The 22,896-nt window shown below is 38.6% G+C and overlaps 1 protein-coding gene across 1 annotated transcript in view; it reads left to right on the top strand.

Moving 5' to 3' along the window:
• The first annotated feature begins 356 nt into the window (after positions 1 to 356).
• The window catches only part of TM9SF2 (transmembrane 9 superfamily member 2), an 86,970-nt gene continuing 64,430 nt past the window's right edge, over positions 357 to 22,896 (top strand). Inside the window, exons 1-2 of the mRNA XM_090258963.1 lie at positions 357 to 713; positions 20,762 to 20,829. Of these exons, the coding sequence (XP_090115089.1) occupies positions 543 to 713; positions 20,762 to 20,829 (239 nt within the window). The 5' untranslated portion in view covers positions 357 to 542. The remainder of the gene's footprint in view (positions 714 to 20,761; positions 20,830 to 22,896) is intronic.

Here is a 22,896-nt window from a genome sequence, read left to right on the forward strand (position 1 = left end):
CGTCCTGCCACCAACTCGGCCTCCATCAGCAAGTACTCTCTTGAACACCTACTCTTTCCTAGGGGTTGGCATGATGCAGGCAGCGCGATGAGAAAACTTAAAGATGTTTAAGGGAAACTGGCAAAGCAACGAGCCTGGGGGGCTCCGGCAAGCGGGACTGCTCACTCCAAGGCGCCCCAAGGGAGTTCTAGATCGGAATTTGGAATAGGAACGCGAGCGCCAAAACATCTCTTCCAGCAACCACCCACCCAGCCAGCTGAAAACCTGGAAAGTGGATTTCCTCCACGCTCCCTCCCGGAAACTTCGGGGCGTTTGGGTCTGCTCTCACTGAGCATGTGCGAGCGGCATTGCGCATGCTCTGTCCAGGTCCGGTTCGGTTTCTGTTGCAGGATCCGCTGTGACTTCTAGCGCAACCGGAACTGTCCGTCGCGGGGCCGGCGTCCCTTAGGTTGGGCGACCTTGTTGTCGTCTCCGAGGCTCCCCTTCCCTCATTCCCTTTTCAGCCCTTCGGGTCGTCTTCCCTTTTTCTTTAAACAGCCGTCATGAGCGCGAGGCTGTCGGCGTCGTCTCCACCTAGGTGGCCGCGGTTATTGCTCTTGTCGCTGCTCCTGCTACTGGCGGCCCCGGGCCCGCGTCGGGGCGTGGCTTTCTATTTGCCGGGCCTGGCGCCGGTCAACTTCTGCGAAGAAGAAAAAAAGAGCGACGAGTGCAAGGTGGGTGAGGCCTGGTAGACCTCCGGGTGCTCTGGCGAAAGGGGAAACTTCCTTTTGAAGCAAAGTTGGGATCGATCGGAGGGTAAGGGGGCGTAGCAGTGGGTGGGGTCAAGTGCCTCCTGAAGCGCTTGGGCTCGGCCCCGCTGTGGGTCGGAGGCTCTGGAATGGCCCTTGTAGGGGGGTTAGCTTCTGGAGGACTCTGGGCCTAAGTAAGGCTCGTCTTCCGTTTAGCGGGCCAGGTTGCACGAACAACTGTATTCAGTTTTCCTGTACGGCGCTCCTTTGCAGTTGGATGAGTGCACATTAGCAGCAAGCGTCCCACGAGTGACCGTGTGCCCTCAGCCCCGTGTCACGCACTTTGGGCAACAAGGTCTTCTAATAACTTTTTATTCCTTTGTTTTATTCTATTTTACTGGAACTCTTGGTTGGTTATGAGAGCTTGTTCTTTATAGAACTTTGATATTTTAAGTTCGTGATTAGCAGCTAGTTCCTTATTTGTGGAGTATAACACCCTGAACCACGTAAGCTGCGTTAATAAAGACTTGATGCAATGGTTGAAACAGTTAATTTCTACCTTTAAAGTGTAAATATTTTTAATATACAAAATATGTATAAGATCCCATTATTTAGTTTTTCAGATTGTTTTAACCACTTAAAAGGAGCAGAGGACAGGAGAAATTGGCGTTTTCTTCCTAGAGCAAGTTTTGTAAACGTTGAACTCTTAAGACCCTCACTCTCAAGGTTTTCAGTTTTAACTGCTAGCAAAAGAAACATAAGTACAAGTGAACCTTTTTTAGATTATTTGGCATAGAGCATAATGATATACATACACGATTATTCTAAGTTGGTAAAAATATTTTGGGCTTGAGGATCTCTTTGAAACTATTAATAATTTTAACAATTCAAATAATCATTTAGCAAACCTTTTCAATGTATAAGTTTTTTACTAACTTTGACCTTTAAAAAAAACTAATGTTTATTTTATTACTCCCAGCTTTGCTGTAGCTGTTAAAATTGACTTGATTATAGAGTATTAAAGAAGCTATTAAACTTTTCATAACATTTTACCACTTCTGTTTAAAAACTTGGATCTCTGAAAATGTCTAAGGATCTTTAACGTTTACACAAGTCAATAGCTAGCACTTGAAGCTGTAACTCATACTTTGTAGTGCAAAAAGCTTTTGCTCTGAGAGTTCTGACTGAAAGAATATAGTGCTTCCAAGTGAGAGGGAGAGCTAGTTTGCAAGCACACTGGTTTTTCCACTAAATATTTTAGTAACCAGCCTTTAAAACCTAGTATGTAGTATTTAAATTAAATTTAATAGCAATCATGTACTGTATTCCTAGTTCCTCAGAGACAAAAAAATGTATCTCTGTCTTCTAGGAATCTCAAAGTAAAGGATATAAGTTTATGAACAGATTATTGACATCTGATATGTTACTGAAGATGCATGTCCAAACTACTCTAAAACAGAAATGAGGAAACATTTGTGGATTGGAGTCTTATGGGAAAGCTACAGGAGAAAGTGACATTTGAGATGAACTTATGAAAATAATTATAAGTGAAATTTACAAGTGGTTTGCTGGTTAGATGATTTTTGTTTTCTCAATAGATCCTTGTTTAAGTAGCTACTTTTTGGTTGAATTTCAGAATCCTATGGATTTTTAATTTTTAAAAGTATAGAGATAAAACAAGCAAGGCACATTAGTTTTCTGAAATGTTTGGATTTCATCTTTGTTGCCAGCTACTTTCACATCTTGGTCAATGGGAACAACTCTTTGATGAGAAGATGTACTTTTAGCGGTGTTTGTTTTTCCCTACAATTTGACTAATTGGTATAGGGAGTTTGAGGTGAACTTCAATATTTCTTCTCTCTGTCTCTGAAAGAATAAAAGCAAACAGTTTAAAAGTTTATTGCTTCTTTCAGGGTATTAATAATTTTTTCCATCCATTCCGTATTTGTTGAAGATAGTCTTGTGTATACTATTCAGAAAAGCTGAAGTGGCTTATTTAAAAACTAGAAATGGAAGTTCTGAAATGGGAATAATTATTTCCAGAAGATACTTTGAGAGTAGGGAATCAGGAGTTGGATGAATTGGGCAAGTCATTGCTAGTTTCCGTCAGTTTTTTCATCTGTAGTATAGGGATAATCATATTTGCTTATTATATACTCCCCTTGAAAGACACTATGCATTTCTCAGAGGAAAGTACAATACTTATCATCATTGTGATATTATAAAATATTCATAAGCATAGAGATGAAACAAAGATGATATCTTCAGCATAAATGTCATTTATATAGTTTAGTCTTTATATGTACTGTGAAGTTCATGCCCTGCATTTAGATCACTGAATGTACTGAACGAGTCAAAAGAACCCCAAGGATTTGGTCATTTTTTTCCATTCAAAATATTTTATGTTCAGCTTAGTGGCAGAAAAACAAGTTTAGTGAACATCAAATTCTATTTATATTGCTTACTTACGATTTATGGTCTTTGTGAGCATTCATAATGCTCTGACTGTTCTGTGGCTTACTTTTTTCTTTTAGTTTGCTATCATTACATGTACATACATTTGAATAGTGCACGTTCTTAATGGTTTTTATTGACTATGTAATATTTCTTTCTGTTACTGTCCTATGATTTGCTTAACCATTTCTTGATTGTAGAGCATTTAGATTGCTCCCACTTTTTCTCTATTATAAATAGCTTTGCTAGAATGTATTAAGCAGGAATTGTTTGCATATTCCCAAATATAAAATTACTAGGTCAAAGGCAAGAAGCAATATGATAGTTCTGTTAATGTTACCAGGGTTCTTTTAAAGAAAGATAGGTTTGATTTACAATGCTATTAGCTAAATGATTGTGTTTCTTCACAATATTTTTTAGTTTTTATCAATTTAACAGCTGTGTGATGGTACATAAAACATTTTCTTTTAAGATTCTACTTTTTAAAAAATGTTTATTTTTAGAGAGAGGGGAGGGGAGGGAGAAAGAGAGGGAGAGAAAGATCAATGAGAGAGAGAAACATTGATTGGTTGCCTGTTGTATGTGTCCCAATCAGTCTGAACCTGTAACTCAGGCATGTGCCCTGATGGGAAATCCAGCAGGTAAAGTGGTGAACTTTCACTTTGCAGAATGATACCCAACCAAGTCACACCAGTCAGGGCCTAAAACATTTTTTAATGCTGAATTACTTTCATTGCTTTTGAGATTTCTCTGTCTTTTACGTAATTGCTTTCTTTTATTGGGTTGGCCAAAAAGTCCTTTTAGTTTTTTCCATAAAATAAAAAACCCATTTTTCATTTTCACTAATAACTTTATTGATTTGGATATTTTTAGTATGTCGGCCATCTCCCACGTGGTATAATGTTGATTGTTCTCAGTTAATGTCTTGATTTGATGATTATCAACTTAAACTGATTTACCTGACTGTGGAGTATTATCCAGTGAGAAATCTCCAGCATGAAACTTCACAAACCACTTTTGACATGTTTGATCAGTCATAGCACCTTCCCCATATACTGCAGAAATCTTTTTTTGCATTTCAGTTGTGTTTTTACCTTTCCTGAAATAATAAAGCATAATATGCCAGAAATGTTGCTTATTTTCTCCCATTTTCAATATTAAAATGGCTACACAAAAATTCACCAATTTTGATGTTTTTTTACACACATGCTGATATGACAGCTGTCACAATACAATCTAATAAAATTGTTTCTAATGAAGTTAAAAACAGGTAAGAGCTACTAGAGCCATCTTACAAAAAAAAGAAAGAAAGAAAGGACTTTTTGGCCAACCCAATATTTGCCTTATTTTGTTAGTTTTTTAAACCAGAACTATAAAGGATTGAACCATGGTATTTATTTCCTCTAGTATCCATTTTGCTTTCTTAAAATTAAGGGACAATAAGTTCAATACAATAAGCAGAATAAAGCTCTGATCAGAAGTGAATAGATCTTCACAGAGTAAAAGGTGCCGTTCTTTACTTTGTAAAAGTTTTGGCTATTTCATTTAGCTGCACCATGCTATGTAGTTTTTGATCAAGTCTTAAGTGTGCCTAGTGGCATTCTGATAGCTAATAATTAAAAATTAGTGAGCAGTTCCCTGTTGCTGCTTTTAACTTTCAAGTAATTTTTGGCTTTTCAACATGAATTCTTATCAAACAACTAAACTCTCCAAACATCTAATGAAGCTGACCTGCCCCGTGTTTGGGCGCCAGATGAGGCGGAGTTGCCTCCAACACCCTAAGCTCGGTTGGAAACTACTCTGTCCAGCAGAGGTTTCACGACCATGGCGGAACAAATCTATCCAGGACACTATTTTGTCTGGGGGGTAAGGGAGGCAGCTGTTCCCTCTAGTGGAGAAAGCGCAAGAACTCCGTTCCTCATGCTTTTTTTTTTTAAAAATAATTTGTTTATTTGTTGTTTTGTTTATTTTTAGAGAGAGGGGAAAGGAGAAAGAGGGAGAGAAACATCACTGTGTGGTTGCCTCTCACTTGCACCCCCCAAATGGGGACCTGTTGTGTAACCGAGTCATGTGGCCTGACTGGGAATCAAACCAGCGACACTTGGCTCACAGGCCAATGCTCAATCCACTGAGCCACAGCGGCCAGGGGCCTCATGCTTTTTATTGGGAAGGGTATGCCTGGGAGATACAAGGTCAAAATTTATGAATCATCAATAGCTTTTAGGCTCTTGGATTACAGTTGACAATAACAAGTACCAGTACAGAGGGCACAGTGACCAGTATGTGTCAGGGTCTATTAAACATCTTGACGCCGCACTGGCATTAGGTGCAAAGTTTCATACATTCCTTGCTAGAGATTGTTTATACTTAACTAAGAGATAAGAAAGGCAGAGCAAGTTCTAAAGCATAATAAGCATTCTTTAAATCCAATTCCCATGGAAATCCTCTGAGTGTCTCCCGCGCAGCCTTATGTTGAGACATAAAGACAAGACAAGCCGGGGGTGGGGTGGGGGTGGGGGTGCGGCACATCTGGCTCAGGCTGGGGCTACAATTCCCTAAACCACAAGGAGCAGTTCCCTACAATCTAACACTTTTACTATTTGATGTACAGATCATATTCTTAGATGAAAGATTAAGGTTTTCTTTCCTATCTAGTAAGGAAAAAATACCAAATATATATATTCACTGATAATTTTTAAAAAGAGGAATATTGAAATGAATTAGTAACTTTTTGATAAAAAGAACACTTAATCAGAAAGATACTTTTTAAAAAAACCCTAACCCAAGGATACGCTTATTGATTTTTAGAGAAGAAGGAAAAGGGAGAGGGGAAAACACCTCATGCATCTGCTTAAAGAGGGGGTCAGAAGCCTTCCAGCTTTGCAGCCAGTTCCAGTGTGTCTGGTTTGCAGGGTGAATCCACCATGGCAGGTTGGCAGAGGCCCCAGTCAGGAACTCTGTGCAGAGCCAATAATCTGAGCGGTTGTTCTCAGCAGCCAACATTCCCACCCATTGGGGGAAGGTGTTGTTTCCACAGAATCCAGCCAGACAACCCTCAAGAATTTGACAGAGAAACAGCACAAAGGTTAATAAACACTGCAAACCATAAACCGGTTTCTGAGTCTACACAAGTGTCAGATGAGGAGACTTCCAAATGCAAGGCTTTTGCTGGAATGAAATTAAGCAGTGACAATCTGATAGTTCCTCTTTATCTGTTGTTTAGATGTCTCTGGTGATATCATCAGGTGCTCAGGTAAATTCTGTGTGGTTGATACTGCATCAGTAGTTCTCAATAATTCCAAATAAAAGGATGAAGGGAAAAAGAATGAAATACTAATATGAAAGAAAACGGAGAAATTCAGGATCCAGTCTAGCTTATAGGTGAGAAAAAATTTTATAGCCAGTTCACGGAATTAGAGTCTACTTTCCGTAATTGTGTATAATAGATTTTATTGAAACAGAATTTTTTCCCCTAAAATCACCCTCATTTTTATCAGAGAGCCAAATCAAGACCAATTCATTTATTTTATTAAATCCAGTTTCAATTTGGCCTGATGATTTGCATAAACACAACAGAAATAGCAATTGATCATATAGGCTTTCTTAAATCTACTTTGAGGGAACTTGACAAAGAATTCCTAGATTGAGCTTTAATTAGCCCCTCAGGGCTGGGAAGCCAAGCCACACAATTGCCAACTGGCTTTTCCTGCAGTACCTGCAGATTTGGGTGAGTTTCTCAAGTTCTTGAGGTCACCAAAATGTGTTGAGGTTCTTCCCATGCCATCTTTCAGGAAAGTAGCCTTCACTCCTTAACCTTAAAAGACTGCCATGAATCACGTGACCAAGCAAGGTACCGGGCCATTTCTCCAAGGGGCTTTTATTGGCTTCAAAGTCAATATTAATTCCATATGGCTTTCTGATGACATCTAGAGTCCAGGCAAGACTCCTTTGATAATGCCATTCCAGACAAAGATTTAGTTGTTAAAATCACAATTAGAAACTGGCTTTGTGTGTCCTCTTATGAGGAAATCGGATTCCTATTGGATTTCTGCAAACAAACATATCGCGATGGGAAGAATAATACTCATTAAGAGCTTCTAAATTCCAGCCCTGGTTGGTGTGGCTCAGTTGATTGAGTGCTGGCCTGCGAACCCAAAGGCCACTGGTTCCATTCCCAGTCAAGGCACATACTTGGGTTGCATGTCCCCAGTTGGGGCCGTGTGAGAGGCTAGTCTTTTATTTATATAATTTACTATCACTTTAAGAGATTATTACCACACTTATTCCATTTTAGTCTATAGCCCAAAGATCCTTATACTCTTTCTCTCCTTATTTTCCTATTTGCACATTAAGAGAATTTCTGAAAGGAGCTCCCTTCCAGTCCCACCGATACACAACATCATGACCTTCTTTGGTTGAAGACTGGCCTTTGGTGTGGTTGGTGATGATGGTTCATTTTGCTTGACCACGATCTCTTCCAGTCCACATTATTGTAAAGTATCTACTTTTAATTGCCCGTTACAATTTGATTGAAAAATGGAACTTTTTTGTTACTGTAAGTAGAGAATCACATGCAGAAATATAGTCAAGAGGGTTTTTTCCATTTAACTTATGTGGAACCGAAACATCAAAGCGATTAAAATAACCAAGCTGGTGCAAATGGTTTTCGGTGCTTGAGTTGGCTATTTTGAGTGTGTTGGCTATTTCCTGCATGGTATAACATTGATTGTTCTAAATTAATATCTTGATTTGATCACTGACAACTTCAGCTTGTCTATGGGACTGTGGAGCATTGTCTAGCAAGAAATCTCCAGCACGAAACTTTGCAAACCACTTTGACATATTCGATCAGTCACAATACCTTCTCCATACACTGCACAAATCTTTTTTGTTTCAGTTGTGTTTTTACCTTTCTTGAAATAATATGCCAAAAATGTTGCTTATGTTCTTCCATCTTCAGTATTAAAATAGCTACACAAAAATTCACCAATTTTGATGTTTTTTTTTAAATGCACGCTGATATGACAGCTGTCACAATACAACCTAACAAAATTGTTTCAAATGAAGTTAAAGACAACTAACTGCTACTAGAGCCAGTTTACAGAAAAACCCTAACAAACTTTTTGGCCATCCCAATAGAACATAGGAAAGAGATGAAAAGTGTCATTGAAGAATTATGCTTATGGCCAGAAAGGCTAATGAAAAATAACAATGTCATTCTATACATATATGAAATTTCTATGTCTAAACCTTGAATTTTTCCTGTAATTGTCGATCACATACCTTTTAAGAAGGGTATGAGGGTAGAGCAAGGTCCTGAGAAAAGCAACTGGCATAATCAAGGAGATAGGCGAACCAAAAAAATTAAGACCTTTTCTTTTTGAAAGATTAAGACTCAGAGGAGATACAAGAGAAGTCAGAAGATGAGGATAGGGTTTTCTCTTTCAGTCTTATAACGAGTCCTATAGCCAGAAGATGTACTATGAAACTTCATAGAGAACATTATAGGCTAAGCAAAAATTCTTGCCTCATCCATTGAGAAGAAATGGAAGAAACTTTTAGTCTAAATTTATATGCCCTTGGTGTCCTAAAATGTTTCACATAGCATCAGGACTTTGAAACCAGTGTCCTGTTTTAGGTTTTCTAAGATATGAATTTAAAGAACATTGAAAAATACATAGGGCCTAGGTGGGTTAGCTCAGCTGATCAGAGCATCATCCCAGTACACCAAGGTTTTGTGTTAAAATCCCCAGTCTGGGCATGTACAAGAAGCAACCAATGAATGCATAAATCTGTGGAACAACAAATCAGTGTTTTGCTCTCTCCCCTCCCACCCTCCCTTTCCCTCTTCTCAAATCAAGCAGTCAATCAGTAAATAATTTTTAAAGAAAAATAGCGAGAAAACCTAGGTCAAGGATGGACTAGAGTCCAGACCAGCTTGTTAACCTTTTGTAGGATCCTCAAACTAAGAAAATCAAATTTCAGTGCCAACAAATTGAGTTTTTTGGGGATACAACCATCTTTATTCATTTATGTACTGTTTATGGCTGCTTTTTGCACTACAGGAGCAGAGACTGGAGTCCTGCAAAGCCTAAAATATACTTCCTGGACCTTTTTTTTTTTTTTTTTTTTTTTTTTAAGTATATTTTATTGATTATATTGTTACAATAGTTCCAATTTTTTTTCCCCTTTGCTCCCCTCCGCCCAGCACCCCCCTTCCCCAACAATCCCCTCTCCAAGTCCATGCCCATGGGTCGTACATACAAGCTCTCCCGCCTCACCCTTTCATATATTCTTCTTCTTCTTTTTTTAAAATTAATTAATTAATTAGTTAAATATTTTAACAATAAAAAATAACAATTCCTCCCTCTCAGACTTAAGACCCTTTACAATCTTATAAAGGACAATGGACGAAGGTCTCGAGCTCCTCTAGCTGCTTCAAGCTGGACATGGTCGTCGTCCTACCTACCCTTGGGTCAAGAAATCCCTAATAAGAGTGGGGATGTGGAGGGGAGGGTGGCCTTCCCACAAGGGGAAGGATCGTGCAGACTCCAGGTTGGTTGGCTGTCTCTGGACAACGGCATGCTTGGTTTGACAGGCTGGCATCCTTGTTGTATTCTGGGGGCAACAGGGTTAAAGGACATCATTTAATCCGTAACCACTAGATGACAAAAGACAGGTATTAATTTTTCAATGTCCCACATTAGGGAAAAGAAGGGCTTCTTTGGAGGAAGGTGTGCCAGGTACATCTCACCTGTCCAAAACCCTTTTGCCCATTATACTTATTTTGGACTGAGGGAAATATTTTAGGTTTCCCCCATCTCAGGCCTCTGGGCTTTTTCTGTCCAAGCCATTAGGATAGAAAAGAGAAACCAGTTTTAAAGTGAAGCCCACAGACCACCCCGTTCTTCACCAACCCAGCCACTTAGTTCAGCCAAACCATTGAGTCTCAGGAGGCAGCAATGCAGACAGGATTAAGTGAGGCCTATGCATACAGATAATCACTCAGGTAATGAGATTGTAGGCTTATGCCCTTTGAAAACAGAAAACACATGTTAATTTATGTAACATAACCCACATACAAGTCTCTAAATCTGTAGGACTGTCTTATCGGAAGGAAAATCCTTGTCCTTCTAATATTCACTGAACTTGCATTTCTATTCTTTATATTTTTATTCCCCCCCCACTAAAAAATTTTCTGTTTGTTTGTTTTTCCACTACAGTTGTCTCACTTTTTTTCCCCCTCTTGCTTCCCTGCACCCTGCCCCCCCCCACAGTCAGTCCCCACCCAGTTGTCCATGTCCATGGGTCATTCATACATGTTCTTTGACTAGACCCTTCCCCTTCTTACCCCTTCTCTCCCTCCCATCTCCCCCTTTGTTACTGTTAGTTTATTCCTTGTTTACATACCTCTGGTTCAATTTTGCTCATTTGTTTGTGTTGTTCATTAGTTTCCTGTAACAGGTGACAGCATAAGGTAATTTTCTTTTGTTGCCTGGCTTATTTCGCTAAGCATAATTCTCTCTAGTTCCAATCATGTTGTTGCAAATGGTAGAAGTTTCTTCTTTCTTTCAGTACTTATTCATTGTCATTTTCCCCCTTTGTACTCGTGTTCCTCTCTGTCTCTTTGTTTCTTCATCTTCTTAAAGCAGACCCTTTAGCATCTCTTGCAATGCTGGTTTGGTGGAGATGTATTCTTTTAGCCTTCTTTTGTCTTGGAAACTCCTTATTTCACCTTCCATTTTGAATGAAAGCCTTGCTGGGTAGAGTATTCTTGGTTGTAGGCCTTTGTTTTTCATTGCTTGGAATATTTTTTGCCATTCCCTTCTGGCTTGTAGTGTTTCTGCTGAGAAATCTGATGATAGCCTTATTGGAGCTCCCTTGTATGTTATTAGTTGTTTCTCTCTTGCTGCTTTTAGGATTCTCTCTTTGTCTTTGAATGTTGGCATTTTAATTATGATGTGTCTTGAAGTGGGCCTCTTGGGGTTCATCTTCATTGGGACCCTCTGTGCTTCCTGGACTTGCGTGACTCTTTCTCTCGTCATGTTAGGAAAGTTTTCTGTCATTAGTTTTTCAAAGAGGTTTTCTATCCCTTGCTCTTCTTCTTCTCCTTCTGGAATTCCTATGATACGGATATTATTACGTTTCATGTTGTCCTGCAGCTGTCTTAGAACCTCTTCAGTCTTGTTCAGTCTTTTTTCATTTTGTTGCATTGTCTGGGAGTTTTTGTGTAGGTTGTCCTCCAGCTCGCTGATCCGATCTTCTGCTTCCTCTAGCCTGCTTTTAATTCCTTCTACTGTGTTCTTCAATTCAGAGATCGTATTTTTCATTTCCTCCTGGCTCTTATTGATAGCTTCTATGTCCTTTTTCATGCTCACGTAATTTTCTGTGAGTTCCTTGTAGTTTTTCTGGAGTTCTTTGAAGTTTCCGCTGAGCTCATTCAGCTTCTCCATAATCCATGTTTTGAATTCCATATCTGATAGTTCGCTCCCCTCTATTTCATTTAGCACTCTTTCTGGGGATTCTACCTTTCCTTTTGATGGGAGGTTGTTTCTCTGTCTCCCCATTTTTTTGACTCCTATTGTTTGTTGGTGCTTCTTGGAATGATCTGCACTTCCTGGATCTGCCTCTGGTGGCGTCAGATCATGTACCAGTCTGGCCCTAGGCAGCCTGTTGGAGACTTCCAGGGATCTACTGTTGTTGTCTGTCTTCTTTGATTGTTAATCTCTTCAATCTGTGATTAGCTGTCAGGCTTAAGGACTGTGGGTGTGGCAGCTTAATTCCTGTAGGCAGGGCTTTTGCTTCCCCTCAGGCTGACGCCACTTGGAGGGGAATGGTCTACCCGCAGTACTGGGGATGAGTCAGCACTGGGACCCAGTCAGCTGCTCCTCCAGTTCTCCCCTCAAAGCCACCGTGCCAAATTCTCCCCAAGTGTCTCCAGTCCTCTCTGCCTTCCCTCTGCTTGAGCCCAGGGTAAGTGGTGGCCAAAATATTTTCGTATGTGATCCACTTAAGAGCTCTTTTTCTCCTGCTGTTTCTCTCCGGCTAGCAAGAAAGCCTGTGGCTTTTCGCTTTTCACAGCTGATACTATTTTACTTTCCACTCTGTCGCTGTAGGCTGGGAAGCCCAGCTGGGGGTTTAGACCCTGCCCTTCTCAGGGGGAATCCCCGGCTGCTGAGCTGTTTCTCAGCCCCTTCAGCTGCCACCCGTGGGAGCCCAGCCAGCCCTTCCACGTCTCCGCACTCCCTACCGGTCACGTTGTGATGTAGCGGCCTTTTCTGTCTCTCCGTGGTTATAAGACTTCTCTCCAGCTGGTGTTCGGTTCGTTATTCCAGATGATTTCTCCAAAATTACATTGTAAATCCAGACTAGTTCTAGGAGGAAGTTAGTGTAGCTTCCACTTACTCCTCCGCCATCTTGTTTCTCACTTCCTGGACCTTTAATAAAAAGTTTGCTAAACCCCTGGATCAGACTAACAACATTAGAATTATTTTTCGAGATAAAGAAAATATTGTAGTGAAGAGTAAAATGTTACATGGATGAAGATGTACTAAGCAGCATTTTATACTCTTCTGTTACTATGCTGATACCGTAGCCATTACCGTCCTATGGCTATTTAAATGTAATAAAGTTAAATTTTATTTATTTATTTATTTTACACTTTACAGTGCTTATTTGAAAATAATCCCCATATAAGTGGACCTGCACAGTTCAAACTCATGTTTTAGCATTGGTTATATTCTCTTTTTTCTTTTGGTTTTACTCTGATCATGCTGTTTATTTATTTTTGCCATACTATTAGTCCCCTCATACCACCCTCCCCGCTGCAGTCACTACACTGTTGTCCATGTCCATGAGTCCTTTTAACTTTCTGTTCAATCTCTTCCCCCTGCTTAGCTGTCATCCTGCTCTCTATCTATGAGTCTGTCTCTATTTTTCTTGTTAGTTGAGTTTGTTCATTAGATTCCACATACGAGTGAAATCATATGGTATTTGTCTTTCTCTGACTGGCTTATTCCACTTAGCATAATGTTCTCCAGATCCATCCATAGTGACTCGAGTAAAACTTTCTTCTTGTTTACGGCCAAGCATTATTCAATTGTGTAAATGTCCCATAGTTGTTTTATCTACGCATCTACTGATGTATGTTTGGGCTGCTTCCATATTTTGGTGATTGTAAATAACTGTGCAGTGAACATAGCGGTGCTTCTGTTCTTCTGAAGTAGTGTTTTGGGTTCCTTTGAATATATTCCCAGAAGTGGGATCGCTGGGTCAAAAGACAGTCCCATTTTTAATTTTTTGAGCTATCACCATTCTTTTTTCCACAGTGACTGCACCAGTCTGTATTTCCACCAACAAGGCAAAAGTGTTCCCCTTTCTACACATCCTTGCCAGCACTTGTTTGTTGACTTATTGATAATAGCCATTCTGACAGGTGTGAGATGATACCTCATTGTGGTTTTAATTTGTGTTTCTCTGATAATTAGTGACATTGAGCATCTTTTCATATGTGTTTCGGCCATCCTCTGTGAAGAAATGTCTACCTAGGTCCCTTGCCCATTTTTTAATTGGGTTGCTTGCTTTTTTGTTGTTGTTGTTGAATTTCATAAGTTCTTTATAAACATTGGTTATTAACCTTTATCATATGTATTGATGACTATGTTCTCCCATTCTGTAGGTTATCTTTTTATTTTCTTGATGTTTTCCTTTGCTGTACAAACGCTTTTTAGTTTGATGTAGTCCCGTTTTTTTTTTCTTTTCTTCCCTTGCCTGGAGAGAAATATCTGATAAAACATTGCTATGAGCAGTGTCCAAGATTTTTCTGCCCATGTTTTCTTCTGTAATTTTTATGGTCAGGTTTAACATTTAAGTCTTTGATCCATTTTGAATTTATCTTGTGTGTGGTGTAAGAAAATTTCATTTATAAGCACGTATTGGTCCCTTTTTCCCAACACCATTTATTGAATAAACAATCTTTAGCCTATTGTATTTGCTTGTTTCCTCTATCTAATATTTATTTACTATAAAGATGTGTTTTTATTTCTGGGCTCTGTTTTGTTCCATTGATCTATGTGTCCGTTTTTATGCCAGTACCATGCTGTTTTGATTTCTGTGGCCTTATAGTATAGTCTGATATCAGGTAGTGTGATTTCTCCAACTTTGTTCTTCTTTCTTAGGGTCGCTGTTGCTATGCAGGGCCTTTTATGGTTCCATATAAATTTTTGAAATATTTTTTTAGTTCTGTGAAATATGTCACTGGAATCTTGATAGGAATTGAGTTGAGTCTGTGGGTTGTTTTGGGTAATATGGACATTTTAATGATGCTAATTCTTTCTATCCATGAACATGGTATGTGCTTCCAATTATTGGATCTCCTTCACTCCTGTATTTTTCAAGTACAGTACAAGTTTTTTACATCGTTAAGTTTATTCCTAGATATTTTATTCTTTTTGAAGTAATTGTGAATGGAATTGTTTTCTTAATATCCCTTTCTGTTAGTTCATTATTGGCATATAAGAATGCAACTGATATCTGGATATTAATTTTGTATCGTGCTACTTTGCTGAATTCATTGATCAGTTCTGGTAGTTTCTTGGTGTAATCTTTGGGGTTCTCTATGTACAGTATCATGTCATCTGCAAATAAAGACAGTTTATTTCTTCCTTCCAATTTGGATGCCTTTTATTTCTTCCTCTTCTCTGATTGCTGTGGCGAGGACTTCAGGTACTATGTTGAGTAAGAGAGGTGAAAGCGGACACCCCTGTCTGGTTTTTGATCTTAAGGGGAACGTTTGTAGTTTTTGCCCATTGAGTATGATGCTGAAGGTGAGCTTGTCAATTATGGCCTTTATTATGTTCAGGTATGTTCCCTCTATTTCCGCTTTGCTGAGAGTTTTTATCATAAATGGGTGCTGTATTTCATCAAATGCTTTTTGTGCATTTATTGATATGATCTTGTGGTTTTTATCCTTCATTTTGTTTATGTGGTGAAAAACATTTATTAATTTGTGAATGTTGTACCAACCTTGCATTCCCAGAATAAATCCCATTTGATTATGGTGTATGATCTCTTTGATGCATTGCTGTATTTGGTTTGCTAATATTTTGTTGAGGATTTTAGCATCTATGTTCATCAGGGATATTGGCCTATAATTTTCTTTTTTTGTAGTGTTTTCTTCTGGTTTTGGGAGAAGGATAATGCAAGCCTCATAAAATAAGCTTGGGAGCCTTCCTCCCTTTTGAATTTTTTGAAATAGTTTGAGAAGAGGTGTTAATTCTTCCTGTAATGTTTGGTAAAATTCACCTGTGAATCCATCCAGTCCAAGGCTTTTGTTGGGAGTTTTTGATTACTGCTTCAATTTCACTAGGTGTAATATATCTGTTCAGATTCTCTGATTCTTCTTGAGTTAGTTTTGGAAGATTGTATGTTTCTAGGAATTTTTCTGTTTCGTTCAGATTGTCCAGTTCGTTGACATATAGTTGTTCATAATATTTTCTTACAGTCCTTTGTATTTCTTTGGTGTCAGTTGTTATTGTTCCTCTTTCATTTCTGATTTTATTTATTTGGGTCTTCTCTCTTTTTTCTTGATGAGTCTGGTTAAAGGCTTATTTATTATGTTTATCTTTTTAAGAACCAGCTCTTGGATTCATTGATCTTTTGTATCATTTTTAAGACTATTTTGTTCATTTCTGTTCTGATCTTTATTATTTCCTTCCTCTCACTTTGGGCTTTGCTGTTCTTTTTCAAGTTCCTTTAAGTGTGAAGTTAGATTGTTTATTTGAGCTTTTTCTATTTTTTTTTGAGATAGGCCTGTAATGATATGAATTTTCCTCTCAGGATTGCTTTCCCAGTATCCACAGATTTTGGATTGTTGTATCCTCATTTTCATTTGATTCAAGGTATCTTTTGATTTCTTTCTGATCTCATTGTGGACTCATCATTGTTAAATAACATGTTACTTAACATTAATGTCCTTGTTTGTTTTTCAGTGTTCTTCTTGTGATTAATTTCTAGTTTCATAGCATTGTGATCATAGAAGATGTTTGATATGATTTCAGTCTTCTTAAATATTTGAGACTTGTTTTGTGTCCTCATGTGTAGCCTATCCTAGAAAACATTCCATGTGCACTTGAAAAGTATGTATATTCTGTTGTTTTGGGATGAAGTGCTCTGAAGATATTAATTAGATCTGTTTGATCTAGTGTGTTGCTTAAGGTCACTGTCTCCTTGTTGATTTTCTTCTGGAAGATCTATCCATTGAAGTCAATGGGTTGTTAAAATCTCTGGCTATGACTGTATATCTGTCAGTCTCTCCCTTTATGTCCATCAAGATTTGCTTTACATAGGTGCTCCTGTGTATGGTTCATAAATGTTTACTAGCATTATACCCTCTTACTGGATTGGTTCCTTTATCATTATATGGTGTCCTTTTTTGTCTCTTACTGGAGCCTTGGTTTTAAAGTCTATTTTGTCAGATACAACTATTGCTACCCCAGCTTTTTTTTCCTTTCTATGTGCATGAAATATTTTTTTCCATTCTTTTACTTTTAGTCTGTGTGTATCTTTTGCTTTGAGGTGGGACTCCTGGAAGCAGCATATATATGGGTCTTGTTTTCTTATCCATTCAACCAGTATGTCTTTTGTTTGGAGTACTTAAGCCATTTACATTTAAGGTGATTATTGATAGATATATATTTAGGCCTTTTTATTGTTAGAGTATTTTCCTCCATCTCTTTTTCTTCCTAAAGCAAGCCTTTTAACATTTCTTGCAGCACACATTTGGTGATAACAAACTCCTTTCGCTTTTTCTTGTCTGGGAAGCTCCATATATCTCCTTCGATTTGAAATAATAGCCTTGCTGGGTAAAGTAGCCGTGGTTGTAGGTCCTTGATTTTCATCACCTTGAATATTTCATGCCACTCCCTTCTGGCCTGAAATGTTTCTGTTGAGAAATCAGATGCCAGTCTAATTGGTGCTCCCTTGTATGTAACTATATACCTCCTTTTCACTTGAAGGTTTTAGGATTCTCTCCTTGTCTTTAAGCCTTGTCATTTTAATTATGATGTGTCTCAGTGTAGGCAAACCTCTTTGGGTCCAACTTGTTTGGACTCTGAGCTTCCTGGATTTATGTATCTTTTTTCTTTCAGCAGACTAAGGAAGTTTTTGGTCATTATTTCTTCAGATAGGTTCTTTCTTTTTGCTCTTCTGCTTAGGTGTTTTTTTTTCTACATTGTCTTCCAAATCACTGATTCAATCCTCTGTTTCATCTAACCCTCTGTTTATTCCTTCCAGTGTATTATTTATTTCAGATACTTCATTCTTTATTTCTGGGTGGTCTTTTTTAATGGTTTCTATATCTTTTTTCATGCTGTTGAGTAGCCTTATAATCATTACTATAAACAATTTATCTGACAGATTTCTTGCCTCCGTTTCATCTAAGTTCTCCTTCTGGAGAAATCTCTTGTTCTTTCATTTGTGGCCTTTTTCTTTGTCTTCCCATTTTGCCTGCCACTTTTTATTTGTTTCTTTGTATTAAATGGATCTTCAAACTCTAGTGTAGGGCTATGTGAAACCCTGCAGTGATTGGCCCAGGGCAACCTGTTTGGAGCTATCAGTGATCCACAGCTTGTGGCTTTGTCCGTTGGGCCTATTGTGTGCAAAAAGAACCAGGCTGTGCACCAAGTCTGCGTTTAAATAGCACTGAGCCTGAGGGAGGGTTAGTTAAAGTTTCAGAGTTCCCAGTGATCCTCCTTTGTCTGTAGGCTTTCTGTTACGCTTAAAGAGTGAAAATCTTCCAGCTATATTCCTCAGCAGCAGGACTGAAGCACTTTAGGGTGGGGCAGAGTAATTCCTGTGGGTGGGGCTGTTGCTTCCCCTCAGGATGATGCCACTTGGGGGGCAGTGGTCTGCCTGAGAAAGATGGCTCCTGCAGTATGGGCGATGACTCAGCACAGGGATCCTGGTGACTGTTTCTTCAGTTCTCTCCCCACAACCCCAGACTCTTATGTGTCTCTAGTCCACTCTGCCCTCCCTGTACTGGAGCCCTGTGTAAGTGGCTCAAACGGAATTTTATTGTTGTCCCTTTAAGGCGCTCTCTGCGTCTCTAGCCATCTCTCCCAGTCTTGTGGTAGTGATGTGGTTTCTTCTATCTGTCCATAGTTATGAGACTTCTCTCCAGCTAGTGTTCAGTTGGTTATTCAGGATGATATTTCCATAGTTTAGTTGTAATTCCAGTTTGGTCCTGGTGGGTTAGTGTAGCTTTCACGTACTCTTCCACAGTATTGAATCTTAAAATTAAATTTTAAATTCAGTTCTTCAAGCATTTAACAACATTTTAAGTAACCAGTAGCCTTGTGTGGCTAATGGCTATTATATTTGACAGTATAGATAAGAATATTTCCATCATTGCTTGAAGTTCTATTGGACATTGCTGCATAATAGTAATTATTTACATATTACTTTTCACTAGGGACTATTCTTGAATCTTCTCAAAAGAAAAAAAACACACAACACTTGAAGCAGGGATTAGTATTACCTCCATTCTACAAATGAGAAAACTGAGGCACGGGGAAGTAAAGAAACTTGTTCAAATCACACAACTAGTAAATGTCAGAGTCAGGATTTAAACCCAGGCAGTCTTAACTCAGAGTCCTTGTTCTTACTCTCTTTGTACTAAACAAAGTAAGAATAAGGAATACGCTTATTATAGCACAAAGAATTTAGCTGTTATGGTGAAAATGTTGCTTTCCAGGTTTTGAAACTCAAGTATAGACAGTTGTGTAGAATATAATGACTACATGCCTTTTTTGAAGGAAATCTAGAGATGTGAACTGAATTAGTTTATAGGGACCTTTCAGTCTTTGTTAAGCTATATTAAATACAGCATTTGTATTCTGATGCATCTTCATAGCAGTGAAAATAATAATTAGTGAACATATTTTGTCAGAGTAAGCCATTAACTAGAATTTCACTTTCACAACAGTTAATGTATTTGTATTCAGACATGTTGTAATGCTTATCTTTTTAGCTGAAGTGACCAGTGATATAGTCTTGAATATTTTATGCCAAGAGACACATTTTCTTCATGTGTTTGATATAGTGTTGCCATTGAGCTGTCATTTCATATGAGGAGAATTTTAGGGGTTGCATATGATACTGTTTTCAGTTCTATATATAAAGGCTAATGTCTTCCATTTTACAACATGAATATTGAATAAGCATTTTAGTGCACAAGCAGTATAGTTTAGGCATCCCCAATTCTGAATATTATAAAATTTATTTGGTTTTATTTATTAATGAGGTACTGTATGAGTATTAACTCATCAATACCCCAATGAAGTAAATACTGTTATCCCGTTTTGCTGATAAGGAAACTGAAGCACCCCTAAGGGAACTGAGCTTGTTAAATATCTTGACCAAAGTCACACAAGTAGTAAGTGGTAGAACTGGAATTTGAACCCAGGCAAAGTGGCCCCAGAGTCTGTTCTCTTGCCTATTATGTTTTGATGCTGTTCGCATGGCAATGTTTTATTTGTTTTTTTTATATAATATATCAAACATCTTGTCTTGCTTTGGAGTGTTAACAAGTATAAGAGGATGACTGACAGCACTAGTGAATGAAATCAAAATGACAAATGTGACTCTATACCATCCAAGGAGCCTCATGATTACAGACTTCAGAGGCAGCCATAGTGAGCGAACTTTATAAAAATAACTTGTCCCAAGCAAACAGCTCCTATTTAGTTGTTTTTGATTAGTAAATTATTTACTGGCCTCTTCAACTAAAGAATTCTGTCATGACTAGCTGTGAGCCCCTGTTGAGAGAGTGGTATGTGTTTTGGATTCTGTGGGAAAAAAGGAACAAAGAACCTGAAACACACCTTGGAGAAATTTGGTAGTTTCAGTAGGAAGGTGTAGCTTTAAATTAGCCCATATTTCCTAGGAAGCTGATACAGCTTTCTTTTCCCTTCCCCATTGTTGAACTTGATCTTTTATTGTAAATTTCTTCGCTGCTTTTACCATGTAGTTCAGCATTCTCAAATTGATCAAAGTAGCCCTCTAAAGTTAGCCCATGTTGTCATTGTCCATCTCCTTTCTGCTAAAGAGTACACAAGTACATGGGGACTGTATTTCTAGTATAGTCGTTATAAAAATTGCTTACCTACTTGGAAGCATGTGTTGACTGCAGTGAGAATGCTCTTAAAAATAGTTTAAAAAGTAAAAAAATTTTCGTGCTGCAGAATGAAATATTGAGTTTGAAAACCAGGTTTTTATAAATAACATATTTATGTGAGTGATTTAGTTAAAATATCTTACTTAATTTTTTAGAAATTTTAGAACTTAAAAAGCATTTAAAAAATATTGGTGACATTTGCCCCTCCCAGAATTGCTTTGGTGTATTTTAAATGCATATACTAAATCCTACTCAGTGAATGGTTTTATAAGAGAATTGTTTAAAGTGGGTTGGATATCATAAAATTTCACATTTCAAACATGTCAAATTCTTTTTAAATTCAAGCATGATTTAAGTTTTGATTTTCAGTTGTTTATATTCTGATTCTATATTTCCTTATTTTCAGGCTGAAATAGAGCTATTCGTGAACAGGCTTGACTCAGTGGAATCTGTTCTTCCTTATGAATATACAGCGTAAGTTTTTCAGCTTGGTTTTTATATAAAATTTTTATTTTTTAATTTATTATAGTATGTTCTATTGATTATGCTGTTACAGTTGTCCCAATTTCTTTTCCCTCTCATACCCTCCACCCAGTGACACCCCCAGTTGTCCCCCACCCTTAGTCCATGCCCATTGGTTGTGCATATAGTTCTTTTCAACATCTTCCTGTCTACTCCACTCCCTCCTACTATGCTTCTTAATTCCTGTACCATCTCCCTCCCTTTCCCCTCACCCCCCTCCCTGCTGACCTCCCCCCAATATGTTCCCCGTACCTATAATTATTTTTCCACTCTCGTTGCCTACTTAGTTTGCCTTTGTTTTGATTCCCTAGCTTCTGTTGTTGGTTGTTGTGATACAGTTTTCATTTTAATGTTCATAGTTTTGATCCTCCTTCTTCTAAACAAGTCCCTTTAACATCTCATATAACAGTGGTTCGGATCTAATGAACTCCTTTAGTTTTACTTTGTCCTGAAAGCACTTTCTCTGCACTTCTATTCTGAATGACAGCTTCACTGGATAGAGTAATTGTGGCTGTAGGTTTTTGGTTTTCATTACTTTGAATATTTTTTTTACCAGTCCCTTCTTGCCTGCAGAGTCTCCTTTGAGAAATCAGCTGATAGTCTAATTGGAACCCCTTTGTACATAATTCTCTTCTTCTCTCTTGCTGCTTTTAAAATTCTCTCTTTATCTTTAATTTTTGACATTTTGATTATAATGTGTGTTGGTGTGGTTCTCCCTGGGTCCAGTTTATCTGGAACTCTCTTTGCTTCCTGGACCTGTAAGTTTATTTCCTTCCCCAAGTTAGGGAAGTTGTGCTTCATTTTCTTTTCACATAATTTTTCCATTTCTAGTTCTTCTTCTTCACCTTCTGGCAACCCTATAATTTGGATATTCGCTCTCTTTTAGTTGTCCCAGAGGTTTCTGAGCTTCTCATTTTCCTCACTTTTTGTTTCCTCTTTCTGCACTGGTTGACTGTTTGTTCCTTCCCTATGTTCCGATTTGTTGATTTGATCCCTGGTTTTCCTTCCCTCACCACTTGTTTCGTATGTGTTTTTGTTCATTTCAGCAGGACTAGCCTTCATTCCTTCCCCATCTTGATTAAGTCCCGCTGTTATTTCTGTAAGCTGTCTTATAACTTATAGCTCTGAACTGAGCCTCAGAAAGGTTATCTTCTGTTCGTCCATTAATTCGTGTATATACTTTCTGGTCAGCTGCGTGATTGGGATCTCTGTCATTATGCCTGCCATCCTGACAGGTTTGTTTACCTTTCCTTCTTGGGAGGGGCTGTCACACCTCCTGTGCTATAGGGGGCAGAGCCCTGTGCACTCGTCACTACCAGGAGACCCTTCTCATCCACTGTGGCACTTTGCATGGGGACAGGGGTCCAAGGTGGATTCCTGCTGTTCACTCTCCGCTGAGAGACCGGGAACCTCCTCCTCCATCACCACACCCTCTGGGCCTCACAGTTCAAGACAATGGGGGTCTGCCTTCCCCGGCATTGGAATAGCGAGCTGACGGGTCTGGACTGCAGCCAGGGGTGCTCCCCAGGTGCACATCTTGATCTCTCCGCCCCAGCTTCGCCCCTCCTACCTGTCCAGATGAGCACCACCTGTTTATAATTTCATATGTTAGAATTTCATGTAGCTTTATTTTCTGGAACTTCTGGTTATTTCTGGTTTTGTGGTAGTTGTAGTCCTTCTTAGTTGTGGAGGGAGACGGTATGTGTCAGTCAAGGCCTCCATTTTGGCCGGAAGTCTTATATAAAATTTTATGTAACTCATTAGAATTTTGTACATTTAGAACTTTATATTCCCCACAGTTATGAATAAATGTACATACTTTTAAAAATGTGTGGCTCAGTGGATTGAATGCTGGCCTGCAAACCAAAAAGTCGCCATGTTGAATCCTGTCAGTACACATGATTGAGTTATTGGCCAGGTCCCTGGTTGGGAGTGTGTGAGAGGCAACCGATCAGTGTTTCTCTTACACATCAATGTTTCTTTCCCTCTCTTTCTCCCTCCTTTCCCCTCTCTCTGAAA

Source organism: Furipterus horrens, unplaced genomic scaffold (assembly GCF_987537825.1).
Source record: "Furipterus horrens unplaced genomic scaffold, mFurHor1.1.pri manual_scaffold_12, whole genome shotgun sequence".
Taxonomy (NCBI): domain Eukaryota; kingdom Metazoa; phylum Chordata; class Mammalia; order Chiroptera; family Furipteridae; genus Furipterus; species Furipterus horrens.